This window comes from Dermacentor silvarum, chromosome 2 (assembly GCF_013339745.2).
Source record: "Dermacentor silvarum isolate Dsil-2018 chromosome 2, BIME_Dsil_1.4, whole genome shotgun sequence".
In the NCBI taxonomy this organism is placed as follows: domain Eukaryota; kingdom Metazoa; phylum Arthropoda; class Arachnida; order Ixodida; family Ixodidae; genus Dermacentor; species Dermacentor silvarum.
In genome coordinates, this window is record NC_051155.1 from 123,230,034 (window position 1) to 123,248,221 (window position 18,188).

Sequence of the window (18,188 nt, forward strand, 5' to 3'; positions counted from 1 at the left end):
GTATGAGGGAGCAGGGCGACGAAAGCTTCGAAAAAAAAAAAAAGCCTTACACGTTTTTGCGCGTATTTAAGTTTTCTAGCGCAAAGACACAGCGAACAAGCTATTGCTATGGGAGTAGGTATGGCCTGGTCACACGTGCATTTTCACGCGTATAGCCGTCCTTGACTTGTGAAACGCAGTTCGCCCCGACGAGGACGACGCCATCTACGCTTGACGGAGATTAACAATTGACGCGGTCTTCTCCAATCGGGCGGGTTGTCGCAATGATGCGTTTTCGAAGACTGGTCCATTCAGTGGCGCGATGAGACACCGTTGCTCCAAACGCCCACGGTACCTGGCGTACTTACTGTATTTTACTGAGCTTACGTTACTTTTTACTTAATTTCTTCACAAGCACACGCACACACGAGGGGGGGGGGGGGGGCGGTCCCATGTCTTTGATATACATGCATAGAGTCTGCTGAAACTACCGCTATTGATTACCAATCACGTGACGTAGAGGAAAGCAGAAGCTTGCCCCCCCCCCCCCCCCCCGGTCGGGCCGGTGAACCCCCCCCGAAAAAAATTTCTGGCTACGCCCCTGGCAAGGTGTATGCAGAAAGAAGCACAACGTGAAAGGCAATGCTAAGGTTTTTATTTGACCGTTTCATTCCTGCACATTCTGCCTAACAAATACTCGGGAGTGTAAAACTAGCGTATTGTTAGGTGATAGCAAATAGAGCCGAAAATTGGTAAATGGTCCAGGAAGGGGGTTTGCAGTATGGGTCTACGCTACGACGTGCCATGCAAGCCCGGCATACCTACATGAAAGGACATAAGGTAGTTTAGCGATTACGCAGCTCCTGTTGTAGATACCCATCTGTTCGCTTTCAGCACAACCTTTACTAAAAAGTGTAAATACTTCAATGAAGAAAGAGGCAAAATTTAACTGACCAGCGTCCCAAAGGTACGTTTGGCCTATGAGGTATATCGTAGTGCTAAGCTCCATACTAGCTTTGAGCTGCACAAAAACCTCAGCGCAAGTGACAACATGCTTTAATTGAATTACCATATACACGCGACCACAGCTTCCCTCAAAGTGACGCAACCATTTAAGCGTCGCAGCAAACAAAAAGGTGCTCTTACAACGCTTTAGTGACGAATTGTCTGCCTCGTCAAGACAACAGCTGGAAATGATGTAGACCGTTACGTCTGTTACGTGTAAAATTTTATCAGAGCGCCGCACAAATTCAATCCGCGTGCTATGGGCGACCATAGTAAAACCTATGTCAATCATGACAAGGTTCCAGTAAATTATGTGAGTTTTACAGAGCGACTCATAATATGCCAAGTGTAGTGGCCAGTGGATTGGGCGCGGGCTCGGTCGCCTTGGCGGCTTCCTTGGCGGCTGCCTCGCTGGCCTCCTTCCGCGTCACGCTGAGAAATATCTGCTCCAACGATGTATCCGTGATGAAGAAGTCTTGCAACTTGAAGCGCTTCTTGATCCGAGACATGCGCGTGAACATTTCGCTCCACAGCATCTGAATTCGGGACATCCGGAACTCGAGCAAGCCCTGCGCGAGAGGAAAAAGAGTATTGTCATCTTCTGCCGACTCATACAGTGATGTCAGATTTACGATCAATATATGACACGTAATTAGGTCGCCTATCGCAGCTTCTCTATGTGATATTTTTCGCCCCGATGATTTTTGTAGTTTCATGCAATGTACTATGTTGAACGACGCTTGTTGAGAAAGTTCGCGATGGCCGAGGTCCTGATCTTCGGAAGCGACTGAATGACCAAGTAGGCACACCCCCGGACCATCGTTGAAATGATGGTTTCGGCTCCCCAAGGAATCAATAAAGCCAAGAACTGACCCAGTGCGCAGGAAGGCCATTGTCAAACCAAGACACACCGAGGGCGTACGCAGTCGGATGCAGCCGCCATAATAAATGCATATATCTTTTGAAGAGACACATTGAACGTATGAAGGTTAACCCACAAGCACTACGAAGCTTCTGCGCCTACAGTTCGATTCCACGTGGCATGCTTCCGAAACTGACGAAACCGTTAAAGAGGCACTAGCCTCACCTCGAAGCTGTGGACGAGCTCCGCATCGCGGAAGTTCTTGAGCACGGCATGTGCCACGTCTTGATGGTAGAGTATGTCTTCCTTCTTATCCGGGTACGTCTTCACCGTGATCGTGTAGCCCTTCCCAAACTTGTCCTTGAGGTGCGCAACCGAGCCAAGGCATTGCAACTTTCCCGAACCCAGAATGGCGACGCGGTTGCAGAGGAACTCCACGTCCGCAAGGCTGTGCATTCACATCGAGTAAAAGCGACATAAATTAGTTCCCTTATTTTTCGATCATCTCACAAATAAATTCAGTAAATGAGCTTAATAAAAATGAGGGAGTTAACTTAATTTTGTTATCATCAGTTATTTTCCGCTTTTTTTTTCTGACTTCCTTCATATGCGCCTCCAGTCTACCTAACTTTATACAGTTACATTAAGGGTCACCCCCTGTTTGTAAGATATCACCTGGCTGGATACATGCTTTTTATTCGCTTTTGCTGTTTCAACAGATTAGGCTAATTGTTTTCTGATTGTATGCAAGTAACAAGCGGCAGTAACCCATTCTCGAAGCGACGTCAACAACGGAGATTCTTTTGGAATCTGGCTATGACGTATGTTTGTATGTGGACGGAATCAAGCAGAGGATTTTGTGCGACGATCACAGACAGCGCTCGCCGCTGTCCTTGTTATCTCTCCTCAAGCGCACTCTCTGAACCGCTCCATTTTCACTCCACATTGTGAACCCAGCAATCTGAGTTCTTATCACTGTGAGGCCACTGTAATCGCTTAAAGTTCCCGAAATTCCCTCGAGGTTTAACTGCTTTACGTCTTTCTGTGCAACAACAGCTAGAAGCTAGAATGTTTAACAGCGTGATTGTTCCCACTATATATCGTGATGCGTACGTTTAATCACTGCATACCTGTTCCGTGTTCTCTCTGTACTGCTTGCCTGAGCGCAGTATATCCTCCTGAGACCCGAACACAGCTATGTGACATAATCGCTCTTTAAGGTGGTTTTTATTGTCTAGACAACTTTTAAGATTTAGATGCCACGGTTGGATGCCAAAAACTGCGTCTCCATGCCTCCACTATCTCCATTATCTTCTCATGTTTGCAGTGGAAAAACTGCATTTAATTGCTTAAACGCAGAGATAAAGATGCAACTACGTGTTGTACATAGCCATGTTGATGCCGTATCCGGTATTTTCACGTAATCTCAGTGATTTCGAAATACACCTCAAGGTTGCTCTCGGCCACCTGGGACGACATAGACGTATAGATAATAATAATAATAATAATAATAATAATAATAATAATAATAATAATAATAATAATAATAATAATAATAATAATAATAATAATAATAATAATAATAATAATAACTATCTTCATCAGCCTATATTTAGGTCCACTGCAGGACGAAGGCCTCTCCCTGCGATCTCCAATTACCCCTGTCTTGCACTAGCCGATTCCAACTTGGGCCGGCACATTTCCTAACATTATCACCCAACTAGTTTTCTGCCATCGTCGACTCGGTTTCCCTACTCTTGGTACCCCTTCTGTAACTCTAATCGCCCACCGGTTATCTACCCTACGCATTACATGGCCAGCCCAGCTCTATCCTTTTCTCTTGACGTCACTTAGAATATCGGCTATCCCCCTTTGCTCTCTGGTCTACACCGCTCTCTTCCTGTCTTTCAATATTAGGCCTAACATTTGTCGTTCGATCGCTTTTTGTGCGGTCCTTAACTTGTCGAGCTTCTTTGTTAACCTCCAAGTTTCTGCCCCATATGTTAGCACCGGTAGCATGCAATGAATGTGCACTTTTCTTTTCAACGATAGTGGTAAGCTCCCAGTCAGGATTTGGCAATGCCTACCGTATGCACTCCAGCCCAATTTTATTTTTCTGTAAATTTGTTTTTCATGATCAGGGTCCATTGTGAGTAATTGACCTAGATAAACGTACTCCTTTACAGACTCTAGAGGCTGACTGGCGATCCTGAATTCTTGTTCCCTTGCCCGGCTATTGAACACTATCTTTGTATTCTGCATATTCATCTTCAACCCCACTCTTACACTTTCTCGGTTAAAGTCCTCAATCATTTGTTGTAATTCGTCCCCATTGTTGCTGAATAGGACAGTCCCAATTGTTGCTGAATAGGACAATGTTATCTGCAAACCAAAGGTTGCTGAGATATTCGCCGTTGATCCTCACTCCAAAGTCTTCCCAGTCTAAGAGCTTGAATACTTCTTCTAAGCATGCTGTGAATGGCATTGGAGATATGTCTCTTTGCATGACCCCTTTCTTGATAGGTAACTTTCTACTTTTCTTGTGGAGAACCAATGTAGCTGTATAATCTTTGTAGATATTTCCCAGGATATTTTCGTATGCCTCTTGAGCTCCTTGACTACGCAATGCCTCTATGGCTGCTGGTATTTCTACTGATTGAAATGGCTTTTCATAATCTATGAAAGCCAAATAGATGTATTGTACTCCGCAGATTTTTCGATTACCTGATTTATGACATGGATGTGATCCATTGTAGAATATCCCTTCCTGATGCCAGCCTGTTCTCTTCGTTGAATGAAGTCAAGTGTTGCCCTGATTCTATTAGAAATTATCTTGGTGAATATTTTATGCAGTACTGAAAGCAAGCTAATGGGCCTATATATAAATTTAGTCACAAATTTCTCAAAAGCGGATTACAAGAATATGAGTAAACCACTTCTTTACAGTTACACATGCACCGTACTTCATACCCAGAATGCATATTTTGCATAATCACTTCCGAGTGAATTTTGAAAAAAAAAAGTTAAAGGCAATGTGCAATGTGTTGTACAAGGGGTCTTAGGAGGATATGTTAAACTGTTTTATGTGTTGATAAAAATCCCCCACACTCTTCTCGAATGCCGCATGGACATGCGATTAGAACGTTCAAAAAAGGACTGAAGCAGAAAGGGAACCTACCTGTGTGAAGTCAGCACGATGGACATCTTGGCCACACGCTGGAGTGCGCTGAGGTAATTCACGATGCGCTTACGGGATGTGGTCCCAACGCCGGCGTAGGGTTCGTCCAGGAGCAGCACATTAGGCATGCCGATCATCGAGATGCACATGGACAGCTTACGCCGGTTGCCGCCACTGCAAAACAACCGCACACATAGTGCGCACACATAACACACTTGTTCCGAAATTGGAGTGGCACTTGTATTGCTGTACGGATACAGATGGTGGACCATTAGGGTTACAGAATGGATACGAAGAGAAGAGAAGCGCAGTCGAGGACGGCAGAAAGTCAGGTGGGATGATGAAGTTAGGAAATTCGCAGGCGCAAGTTGGAATAAGCTAGCGCAAGACAGGGGTAATTGGAGATCGCAGGGAGAGGCCTTCGTCCTGCAGTGGACATAAATATAGGCTGATGATGATGATGAATTGCTGTACAATAGACGAAGAAGTGGCCATCTATGACAAAAATACGTCCGACAAAGCGACTATCAAGTAGATAGAGGCCATTCAAGTACAATGATGAGCCATGTACGTATAACTAACAAAAATAATATTTTTGAGGCCTTTGACGCCCAAGAACCACTGTAAATTTGCCACAATGCAAGTTTTCAACATTTAAATGTGTCATAAAGCTGAGAATAATATGCAACTTCGAAATACTTCGTATTGGTCCCTACAACCACTAAGCCCTTGCGTCCTATATATAGGACATGATGCCATATCTTATACACATGGGTTACTCCGAATATACTAAATATTTTTGTGTTTCTGAGGCAGTAGTAAATGAATACAAGACGATGAAAAAATATTCAGCACGTTAAAAAAAATTCACGGCTGAAAGGGCTAAGAAATGCGCCTGTATGGTCTGTGTTGTTTTGTACACTATCGCGTGGACGATACATTTTTGATTTTATGGTTCTATTGTGGGTTCAGTGAGCATTCATTGTTTCTTTTATTCCTGAATTTTCTTCTTTTTTTGCCACGTTTTCACGTAGACTCATGAAATATACAAATGAATGAAAACTGCAGCTGTTAGTCAAGCTCACCTGTATCTTGCCACAACCTGGTCAGCGATATCCTCCAGGTGAAAAATAGAGAGCAGCGCGTTGAGGTACTCCTCGGTGAGCGGGATGCCACGCAGCCGCGTGTACAACACAAGGGTCTCCACGCCGGTCAGCAAGTCCAAAAGGCCGTCGCGCTGCGGACAATAGCCCAGGTAGCGACGGAACTGCGAGGTGCGACATAGCTTTGATACGTTGTCACGACGCTGCTTGAAGCATTGACGAAGATACGTTGTGTCCGTATGTGTTCATCGCAGCAGAAACCTCCTAACGGGACTTATCAGTGCGTAAGCATTCTTTGCAGTCTTTCATATACAGGGTGTTCTTTTTAGCTGCGCCACACTTTAAAGAAATGCCTGTGGCATACAGCACAGTGATAATTCGTGCTTTAATTTACTCAATGAGGCGGCCATTACTTAAACGAGAAATCAAAATGCATAATTGAGAATTAACCTAATTACGTTATTTATTAGTTAATTACTTCACGGCACACATTTCAGTCAGCTAGTGAGTTTGCAAGGCATATCGACTAGGAATGAATTTTCAGGACTACGCCAGTTTCGTGATATGAATATTCAAAGTGTCCGACGAAATGCATAGGCGTTCCAGTTGTGCTTCAATGCATGAAACAGCGTTTTCCTAAAAAAGTAAGTGGAACTACATTGCATTTGTACTGCAACTTTGACGACGCATATCTCGGAACTGGTGTCATCCTCAGAATTCGTTCTAAGCCGATATGACTTGCATACTCCCTGGCTACAACTAATTGTTTATAATATGTGCTGTAATGTAATCAATTAGGATTTTAATTAGCGTAACATTGTCAATTATTCAATAAAGCATACTTCTCGTGGAAGTAATGGCCGCCTCATATCGCGTATGCTAAAGCAAGTGAGAATGGTGCTTTCTGCCACAGGCAATTTTTAGAAAGTTGGTGTAGCGAACACACTGTGTACATTATATATATATATATATATATATATATATATATATATATACACGAGAAGAAAGGGAACCAAGGGGCCCGATTTTTTTAACTTACTGATATCATAAGAAGCCAACAATCAATGACACCAAGGACAACATAGGGTAAATTACTTGTATTTACTAATTGAATTAAAGAAATGATAAATTAATGAAAATGGATGAAAAAAACAACTGTCCGCAGGTGGGGAACGAACCCGCGTTTTCGCATTACGTGTGCGATGCTCTCACCATTGAGCTACCGCGGAGCCGTTTTCCCATCAACTTTCTGGGGTATTGTTTTACAACTAGAACTAACCCTGGGAGTGTTAGCCAGCGCCACCACTCACAAACCTAGGGGCGGATGTGGACCATCCTTTCTGCCACAGGCTTCACGAGCACGTGATCTTTTTGCGTGATGGCAACTGGTCAATAAACCCACATATGCTACCTGAAGGCATCAATTTTGCCGCATTCGAGCCTTCGTTATGTAATGAACGAGAAGAAAGGAACCGAAGGGCCCAATTTTTTTATTTTATTAAGCATATCATAAGAAGCCAACAAACAATGACACCAAGAACAACATAGGGGAAATTACTTGTATGTACTAATTGAATTAAAGAAATTATCAATTAATAAAAATGGATGAAACAAAAACTCTCACAGGTGGGTTACGAACCCACGTCTAAGCATTACGCGTGCGATGCTCTCACCATTGAGCTACCGCGGAGCCGTTTTCCCATCCACTTTCTGGGGTATTTATGTTTTACAACTAGAACGAACCCATGGGAGTGTTAGCCAGCGCCACCACTCACAAACCTAGGGGCGGATGTGGAACACCCTTTCTGCCACAGGCGTCATGAGCACGTGATCTTTTTGGGTGAAAACGAGGTCTTCTTGGACTCCTGGACTATTTACCAGATACGTTGTCCAACTGCATGTGGCTATTTGAACCGTTCGCATGTCCTGCACACTGTACAAATGCTCTTTCGGTATTCCTATGGCTACAGGAGCTACTACTTGTTCGTCTTTGTGCTTTCGACGAGTCTCTGAAGTCCAAGAAGATGACATCAGTTGATAGCTGTCTTCGGCTCTGTCATACACGTCTCTAACCATGTTACTACCGGTTTTAGACACAATATTGTCTTCAATAGGTACTTCCATGCCATTGAAGATCGCTGTCTTTATGCCGTTCCTTCGTTTAACTTCTCCACGGCAGCGATGACTTGTAGGTTCGGTCTTAAATCTTTTACCGGTTGTACGTTTTACCGGTTGTATTCATTGGATATTCCAGCTTACAGGATGCCCACCGCCCCAATGAAGAGTCGCGCTCTAAAGAATCCCACTCGAAACTGAAAGCACCTATAACGTGATCAACCTGCAACACAGCCGCCTGGTCTCTCGTATACCTGGCGGGCAGTCGAGTGCTTATCGAGACGGAGTAATTTTCATGAGTACTTACATAAAATTTTGAAGATGCCACTTTTTTATTTCTCCACATATCAATTCGACATCAACTACGCATCAGCGGCAGAAATATCTCAAACCGTAATTTAGGCTTATACTAGACAGGATGCGGAGGCCTAATCGGCCACTGCAGCACCTCACTATGCAGACATAGAAACATAAAATGAAATAAGACAGAAATACATCTTGGCAACGACAACTTCCCGTTACGTTCATCTGCGCAAGAATCGGCTCTGGGAAGCACGTTAGTATGGTAAGGGAAGACATCACGTTATTATGAGCCAAGCTTGACAGCGAAGGCGTGTTGCGGTCGCCTGCCAGCGACAACAGAAGGCTAAGGGATTTTTTGAGTGAGGGGAAAACGATAACCGAATTAGTGGTGCACGAGGTAGCTCAAGAGGTTTGACTTCACTAAACCAAGTGTCAAACTTAAAGACTGGCGACTCTAAGGCCTGCCAGCCATTTTCGATAGTAGGTGGTCGCCAGCCACACTTCGTCTTTTATTGCGATAGCAATTATATGGACACTCAAAAGCAGATTTCTGCCGTCGGCGTCGCCGTCGCCGTAGCCGTCGCCGTCGCCGTCGCCGTGAGGTTCCGTATGACGTCAATGGAGATGAAATCGTCGCCGCGCGCCGAACGCTGTATGTGCGAGTGAAAGGGCGCGAGGGGCGCGCGCTTTCACGGGGAGTGAACGCACGGCGGAGAACAAACGCGCGTTCTGCGCCGTGCTCCCTTAAGGGCTGCAGAAGTAGGCGTCTCTTTCCTCCTTTACAATCACCATATATGTAGAGCAAACGCGCCTTCTTCCAATGCGCGAAAGGCCATGGGGGAGGGGGGGGAGGGGGAGGGAAGGGAGGTGACGTTTAGCTGCGGCACCAAGTGCCTATTTATATCAGAGGCTCCGGCAACAGTCACCAACGCCGCACGCATTTTGAGCGAACGCGGGCAAAATGCCGACGGCGTCGACAACAGTTCTGCAGGTTGCCGGTGCTGCTGCATGTCCAAGTTTATACAGCTGATAAAGCTAATATCATTACTCCGTATAGCTCTCTACAAATTTGCTATCGCAATTGATGCTTCGCCTTTCAGGTGAAACTGCTGACAACTTTTTTAGCCACACGATGACAAAGTTGTCAGTGTTCGCAAGAACCAAATAAAAACGTGTCGCAGCAAAATATTAAATGGATATTACGTCCGTGAATGACTCTGGCCGCTCAAGCATTATACCACGAATACTGGAACAGGAGCATGTCCTCTAAAAAAAAGTCTAGACACATTGGTCTTCCGCAATAATAAAATTTCTTGCAGATAGCTTCCAATTTTTGTGAGTTAAGGGTCGCGTACACAGCTGCTACTCGCGTGGAGCTTACATGGTACACTGCTGTTCAAGCATGTGCGCTTACCTGGGACACGTCGTTCACGACTGAAAATCCGTTAACGAAGGCGTCGCCGTTATGCGGAAGTACCTCCCCCGTGAGTATTCTGAACGTAGTCGTTTTACCAGCGCCGTTGACGCCAAGGAGACCGAAACACTCTGCGGGTTTCACGGTGAAACTCAGGCCCTGCACATGTGGGAGCAAAGGTGGGCGAAGTTTGGCAAAGCAAAGGTTAACGTTGTGAACACTCATTGTCATGCACAGTATAGATATTGCTTGCCGTTCACCGCTCCGCCATCAGACTGCACTTATAATCTTGACTACCTCCACTAAGAACTTCAAGTTTGTAATTTACACGATTTTACGGTGACACACTGTGGCACTGTGTTCAGCAAAGCAACAACATACCGGTGCCGGAAACGAACCAATGGGCTCACGTTCTCCTTCTGGGAAAACTAGATCTACGTAGTCAATACAGCTCGGTCACACGCTCGCAAAAGCGGTTGCAGGTGTCGAAAAAATTATACGCTGTAGACATAGGCTTGATATCAGTACTGTGTATTATTGGGCAAAATGTAATTACGCACCGATAATGTATACCCTACAGCCGAACTGTTTGAAAGACAGTAAAGCACATGACCTGAACTATTTATGGAAGCCGTGTAATTCGCAATACGCATAGTAATCGAAAATCATTTTGCGTGAAATTACGCTTGAGCATATCATCGCATAACACGTCAACCACCTTGAATCACATCAATCTTTTTTGGTCAATCAGCAGGGCTTTAAAAAAACTGTCTTACGATACGCCGTTGCTTGAGTTTACAACCAACTTGCATGCTAACGTGGACAATAACTTTCAAATTGACTGCATTTTCTACAATTTTTGAGAGCATTTGACCGCTTCGCTCATTGCCTTTTGTTTTCAAAAGTAAATCTTGTCGGACAAGACTCTATTACTTTATCTTCGATTAGAAAGTTTTTCATCGTTTCATGAACAAATTACATTTATTAATAACTGTGCCTCAGCCCTGGCTGATGTGACGGTGAGGGTTCCTCGGAGCAGTGTTATAGGTCCTTTACTTTTTTATCCTTTATTGCTGATCTGCGCACTAACATTTCTTCAAATGTTTGGATCGTCGCTGATGATTGCGTTGTTTACAGAAGAAAAAGAAAAGCCGGCAGATCCCACGCCCTGTGGGAATCGATGCTATGCGAAGCAGTGTGCGGAGAGCCTACCAAGTCAACAAAACGACCATGAGAGCACCAAGATGTAGGCCGCTGTTTCATGACTTACATGACACGCATGTCATGATATTCATGTCATGACCTATCATTTATGCTCGTCCTACACTTTTGTCATGCCATGTCAATTTTGGTACATACCGAGTTAACGAAACGATCATGAGAGCACCAAGACGTAGGCGGATAGATAGATAGATATATGGATAGATAGATAGATATATAGAGATAGATAGATAGATAGATACTCTCAAAGGGGCAAATGTTCTCCAAGAAATGCTTCGCATTTAAAAATAACTTCTCCCGATGATCACCTTGCACTACAAAATGAAATTAACCTTATGAGCATTTGGTGCAGCATATGGCAGATGGTTCTAACTGAAGCAAATGCAAACTCATTTCGTCCAGTCGCAAGAAATCCAACTGCGACATTCCTATTTTAGTAACAACTGTGTCGTATCCACGGTTGAATCCTAAAAGTATCTACGATAACACCTTACACCGAATCTTTTATGCTAGGTGCAAATGGCGGTTATTTTTGCTAAAGCGTCCCAAATGCTTGGGCACGTTCGTCACAATCTGCGTAAATCACCACCTACCATTAGTAAGTTAGCCTATCAAACGGTCATTCAGCCAAAGTTAAAATTTGCGTCATCGATCTAGCATACTTTTCGGGGGCCATCCATCCATCCATCCCATCCCATCCCATCCCATCCCATCCCATCCCATCCCATCCCATCCCATCCCATCCCATCCCATCCCATCCCATCCCATCCCATCCCATCCATCCATCCATCCATCCGGTCGGTCCACCGACCGAAACTGTTGGGAAAATAATAAACCTAAGATAACCGCGAAGTTGTGCTTCTGATTTTCCTGAATACGCTTGGCCCATTGAAAAATCCAGTTACTACTATATATATATATATATACATATATATATATATATATGGGCTTGATTCCGCTCAGCATCGGAGTAAGTTAAGGGATCTTTTAGGGGCGAAGCACCTTAGGGCCGAGCCTTGTCCCTCGTCGTCCGTTGTCCGTCCGTAGCTCTGGTTTGCATGGAGACCGCTAGGGGCGCTGCGGTGCACAAGGGCTATATAAGCGCTGTATATACTGTACACATTTACACATGTATGTACTGTACACATATATACTGAACATGTGTACAGTATATACAGCGCTTATGTAGCCCTTGTGCACCGCAGCGCCCCTAGCGGTCTCCATGCAAACCAGAGCTACGGACGGACAACGGACGACGAGGGACAAGGCTCGGCCCTAAGGTGCTTCGCCCCTAAAAGATCCCTTAACTTACTCCGATGCTGAGCGGAATGAAACCCAAGTCACAAGGGGTCCTTTAGGACAGCAACCCGACGCATTAGCAGGCTGCGTCACAAACGCACTGGGTACGTGCCGCTTTTTATTAAAGGTCTTCCATGCGAATGCTTTAGCGAGCTGCGCCATGAATGCACTGGGTACGTTCCGCTCTTCAATGAATCTCTCGCCAACTTGGCTCACCGAGCATGTGCCACTGAGTGTGCGGCAAGCATGGGATCTATTATCGACGCTCGCAGGCACCGGCGCCCCACGTTTCGTCTCCGAGGCCACATGCGGACTTCTCAGCATTGCAACTAGATGGCGCAACACGTCCGGAAAAAATAGGTGATGATGATGATGATGATGATTTATTGGCATCCCCTTTGAAACGGGGTGGCGACAAATAGTCACCTAGCCTGCTTGATTTAATCAGGTATACTACACATGTTCTTTATCTCGCATTTTTGTATACCTTTTTCAAAATTTAGCTTGTACCGCTGCCTATGATTTTAAGAGATCAGGTCGTATCCATCTTTTCCCTGCTTTTTTTCCACCAGTACTCTAATCGTCTCTTGCTGATCTCTACGGCTGATCTGTTTATGTTTCCTTCCACTTTAAACCCAAGCGCTTCTGGGAGTTGCACGTTACCTACGGTTCTCGCTGGGTGGATCCCGTCGCATTCCATTAGGATGTGCTGAGTGGTCTCTGGATCTTTACTGCAGCATACACATGTCTCATCTAGTTCCGAATATTTGTTCCGATATGTTTTCGTCCTTAGGCAACCGGCTCGAGCCTCAAATAGCAAGGCACTGCCTTTGTGTTATCGTACAGATTTTCCCTTCTAATTTCTTTCTTCTCATTCTTGTAAATCTCCATTGTCCTTTTCGTTTCCATTCTTTTCATCCAATTCACGGTCTCTATTTCTCTCACTTTCTTTCTGATGACCCCTGGTTGTCTATTTACAGTTTCGATTATCCTGTACTTGGTTGCCAACTTCCTTGACCTCTTCCTCCATTCTGTGTCCACGCTTTTCATGTAGAGATACTTGTGCACTTTAGCCGCCCATTTATTTTCATCCATGTTCCTGATCCTTTCTTCAAAACTAATTTTGCTTTGTGCTTCTCTGACTTCAAAAGAGGCCCAACCCATGTCTCCATGCACTGCCTCATTTGTCGTATTACCGTGTGCTCCCAAAGCCAACCGGCCTACTGATCTATGGTTAACTTCTAAACCCGCCAATATATCCGATTTTAAGCATATAATGGCATTTGCGAATGTTAGCGCTGGCACCATTACTCCTTTCCAGATTCCACGCACCACCTCATACTTATTGTGGCCCCACAGTGCTCTGTGTTTCATTAATGCTGCATTCCGCTTCCCCTTTATTTTCAGATTATCTTGGTGGTTGCTTGAGTAATTCTTTCCTTCGTTTATGTGTACGCCGAGGTACTTATATTGCTTCACTATGGGTATTACTTGCTGTTGAATTGACACCACGAAGTTACTCGTGTGTTCATTAAAGACCATAATCCCTGATTTCTCTGTGCTAAACTTAAGGCCTAGATTTGTCGCTGCGTTCCCACAGATATTCGCAAGTATCTGTAAATCTTTTTTATTGTCCGCTAGTAGCACAATGTCGTCTGCGTACCTCAATCCAGGGACCTTCTGTTGCACCATTTGTCCATTACGCATGTAGGATAAATCAAAACCTAATTCGCTGTTTTCCAGTCGTCTTTCTATGCCCTTGACGTAAAGCGTGAACAACAATGGTGACAGAGGGCATCCTTGCTTCAATCCTTGGTGAATTCCCACCATTTCATTTCCTTTTCGGCCTTCCCATGCCAGGTGCCTCGATGCCAGCGCCGCCGTTCAGGGTGGTGCCATTCTTTGACCGCCCCCACGCCGCCGCTTTCTGGCTGCGACGCCATCTTGAAGCACAGCGAGCGTTGCGATTGCTTGGTGCCGGTGCTTAGTTCGAGACACAGTGCGCGTGGATGTTTCGCTGACGCTTGTACTTGCTGGACAGTGTTCAGCCGCATGAATGAGAAGCTTGTCAAGTGCATTGAGTCGACATAACGGGCTGTTGTGTTCCCAAGTGCAACGGATCGACGCGTAAAGGGCTTCGTTGTTTACGCTTCCCCCGGAACCCAGAGCGAAGGAAGCGATGGGAAGCCCAAGTAAAGCGGTATCACTGGAAGGCAACGGATGGCTCCTACATTTGCGAGGTAAGTGTCAAGAAATTTTAGACTATCGCACCGTGTTTTTAATTTAAATAAGAAAGTATTCTCTGATCTTCGCTCACGTACCTACGTTCGCTCACGAACTAAGCACTGCACCGATGCTGTCTGAGTAGCCTATGGTTTGCGAGCGCGCGTCGCATAGGCTTTTGCCGTTTTGATCGGCGCAGTCTATGCGAGTAGTACCCTTATTTTAAGGACTGACGAAAATGCTTCGCCGCGAAATAGTCTTACATTAGCTACAAATCGTCATGTAAACCACCTATTTTACTTTTTCACGGGAAGCACACATCGTGTGTCTCTTGTTTCTTTTTTTCCCCCTCAGTTTCTTTTTTTCGCTACTGGTTATTTGGGACTAAAGAACGCAGTGCTTCTTCTGGGGAGAGCGGCTGTTGTGTACGTGACAAGCGAAGCATTGTGATTTTCTCTATTCTCAGCAGATATCTTGCGGATCTCAGGTTGTTACGTTAAATAGCTGATTTTTTAGACGAATATATTTGTAGCGTGGTGATCGTAAGCCGATGGCCATTCGTGCTCATTCCCGATCGTAGTGGGTACTGTGACGGTCTTTAAATACCTGTGCACGGTATGCCCAGATGTAGTAGAGTTAAGGGGCATCATGGGACCAAAATGTTTCGGCGCTTTCTGGCATGGTGTCTGTTGTAGCCTGTGCATTTCTTCGAAACGTGTGAAGCGAGGTAATACACCCTTACTTCGGCGAAAATTTATTTTTAAGCACTGTAATGGGTTCTCTGTTATTACAAGGCAACTTTTCATATCAATAATCACTTTTGTTGTTTTACTTGTACTTAGAAACACTTTGAAGAGGACCAGTACGACGGAAATCGACAGGATGGGCGCCGTCTGTTAAAGTCAACAGCCCTACATCATCATGGACTATATTTTCGAAATGAAAAACATTGCTAATCTGTATTTGAGTGTCTTAATTTCATTTACGGTTTTTGTACGCGATATGTATGCAGTGTTGTTTATTTTTTCAATGTAGTTATCAGTGTTCTAATGGTTATTTATAAAATATTCTGTACTGGCCACCATTTGTTTGGCTGATGTGACGTATTCGATGGTAGCTGATGTATTCTGGCTGGATATCTTGATTAATATTACCCGCGGTTGCGTTTTCTTGTTTGTATTCTTGTTTTAGATTTATATTGTGTGTAATAAGGCTGATGTACTCACTTGAACCCCCCCCCCCATGTAATGAATAAATTAAAAAAAATTCTTCCTATCCCGAATTGTGTGTGTCGAGCCTACCTTGCGATTTTTTTTATCTCGTCTTTCAACATAACCTTCAGGCGCCACACAGTACATATAATTTTTCATGTACATATTTCTTTCATGATTGACTGTACGAGACATTACTAAGTAAATGTATTTTGTGCATCGTTTGGTTTCTTGTATGTACTACGCAAGACTGACGCAGACAAGTTACGTTACATTTTTCTCTACAGCACTAACTATACCTTATATTCACATCGCAGTTATTTTTACACCAGCTTAATCCTGTCAGCACACAGTTTTGTGGGCAAAAAACGCAAAATTGCGCGTAGGTATCGTCAAATAATTGCAACGAACGCGAAGAGCACGCGCAACGCAAGGGAAACTAACCGCCGTGCGCCAGTGGCTGGCTACGGTAAAGGAGGCGTGACGTGTAAACCAAAATACAACAGCGAAAAAGAAAAACTTCCACACACAGGGGGTCGCTAACCTTATATACCAAGCATCGAAGCGCAAAAAAATAGTGCCTATTTCAAACACACACACGGCATATTAAATGAGATTAAATTAGGCAACTTGGGGCATGTTCCCGGCGCCATACATTTACGTCTTCGACCTTCGACGAGTTAACGGCTATTGGCTATAAAGATGTGCAGATGCGATACCGATAAAAAAATCCTCATCAAGGCAAAGCACTTGGAAGTGCGCCGCGAGTAACACTATTTATGAACGCAAGCGTAGCTGAGTCTGAGCTCGTGTGATTCAATATGGCGGCGCCAGCGGGGTTGTCGCCACCCTGAACGGCGGCGCTGGCATCGAGGCACCCTGTCATGTATAAAAGACTTATGTGCGCGTGTCTGGTGCGGCGGACGATCAGTAACCATAAAAGAAGAAAAAGAACGGCGGGATTCGGCGCGTGCTCGCCTGACGCGGCACCTCGGCCAACAGCGAATCACGAAGACACACGATTGCTGGAGGAGGGAGCAGAAGAAGAAGAGAAGGAAGGCAACGTTCGAAAAGAAGGCCGGTGTGCGGAGTGGTCGAGGCAAGGTTGTCGGGCTCTGGGTCCGAACCTCAAGACCTCAAGAGCACCCGTCGGAGAAGTGAGGCTGTCTGACTGTGGGTCCGAGTCTCAAAGACTTCAGGAGGGCCGGGCGGAGAAGCGAAGCTGTCGGGCTGCGGGCCCGAGTTTCATAACTTCAGCGACGATCCGGCCTCTGTTCTACCTCCAGCCTTTGGTGTCCGTGGGTCCTGCAGTGACATGGTGCTGAAGGCAAGCCCTATCTACTTTCCTCCTGTGACTTCTTGGCCGAGCTGCGGACGATCGTCAAGACACAAGTAGTGTCTTATCGTCCTATACTCGCGCGACCGACGCACTGCATCTGACGCCGTCGCAACGCCGCCCCGTACAACGCTGCACCGACGCTACCAAGTAATTGTGACCGGTCACGAACTTTAATTACTGTTATATATATAATTATTTATTGTGAGAGAACATTTAAAAGTGCATGAACTTTTATATTAATCTTAGTACCTTGGTTAGTTAGTTTGTGTGTGACAGTTTATGTTAATTATATGTTCATGTCTTGTTAACAATCGGCTTCGTTGTTTCTTTTCCCCACTGCGAATTAGTCTCAGTGGTGGCCACAATAATTCGAACCGTGCAAATACAAATACATTCCCGGGTAAACAACCCCTCGTTTACTTAGGAAGACCAAATCATCACAAATTGGCGTCCGCGCGACAGGACGAAGCCGGTTGTTCACAGTTGCTTTAGCGACAAGTGAATATGAGTTTGGCAGAATTTATTACGTTGGGTGAGCGCTTGGGGCTGCAGGGCGCGGAGCTGAGAAATTGGGCGGACGAGCAAGTCACCAAAGCTCGGGAGGAAGATGCGAAGGCGCGTGAGGAACGGGCAGCGGAAAGAGAGGCGACCAAACAGCGCCTTGAGCTAGAAGAAAAGAATTTGCAGTTGCGTCTGAGGCTCGCTGAGGTGGGAGAAAGCAGTGGGAGTGGGAATGGTGCAAGTCACACGAACCAAGCGGAAGTCTTGGCCCCCATCAACCCACATAATCTGATCCCCATGTTCAATGATTCTCGAGATGACCTCGACGCATATTTAAAGCGCTTTGAACATGTAGCCACGGGACAGGGCTGGCCAAAAGAAAAGTGGGCCACCGCTCTCAGCTTGTGCCTCGGTGGGGAAGCACTGAAAGTGTTT

General features: G+C 45.2%; 1 protein-coding gene across 1 annotated transcript; it reads right to left on the reverse strand.

Moving 5' to 3' along the window:
- Positions 1-652: 652 nt before the first annotated feature.
- LOC119440340 (phospholipid-transporting ATPase ABCA3) lies at positions 653-10,184 on the reverse strand. Its single transcript, XM_037705260.2, has 5 exons — positions 9,960-10,184; positions 6,110-6,291; positions 5,025-5,198; positions 2,072-2,294; positions 653-1,553 (listed from the first exon to the last, which is right to left on the reverse strand). Exons 1-5 carry the CDS (start codon positions 10,182-10,184, stop codon positions 1,317-1,319), a joined length of 1,041 nt encoding a protein of 346 aa, XP_037561188.2. The 3' UTR covers positions 653-1,316.
- Between the last annotated feature and the right edge of the window lie 8,004 nt (positions 10,185-18,188).

Coding starts and splice junctions, on each gene's coding strand:
- LOC119440340 (XM_037705260.2), bottom strand. CDS start 10,184: ATGAGTGTTCACAACGTTAACCTTTGCTTTGCCAAACTTCGCCCACCT. Junction 5,199..6,109: donor CAGGTTGTGGCAAGATACAG/GTGAGCTTGACT, acceptor GTTGTTTTGCAG/TGGCGGCAACCGGCGTAAGC. Junction 2,295..5,024: donor ATCGTGCTGACTTCACACAG/GTAGGTTCCCTT, acceptor GTGAATGCACAG/CCTTGCGGACGTGGAGTTCC.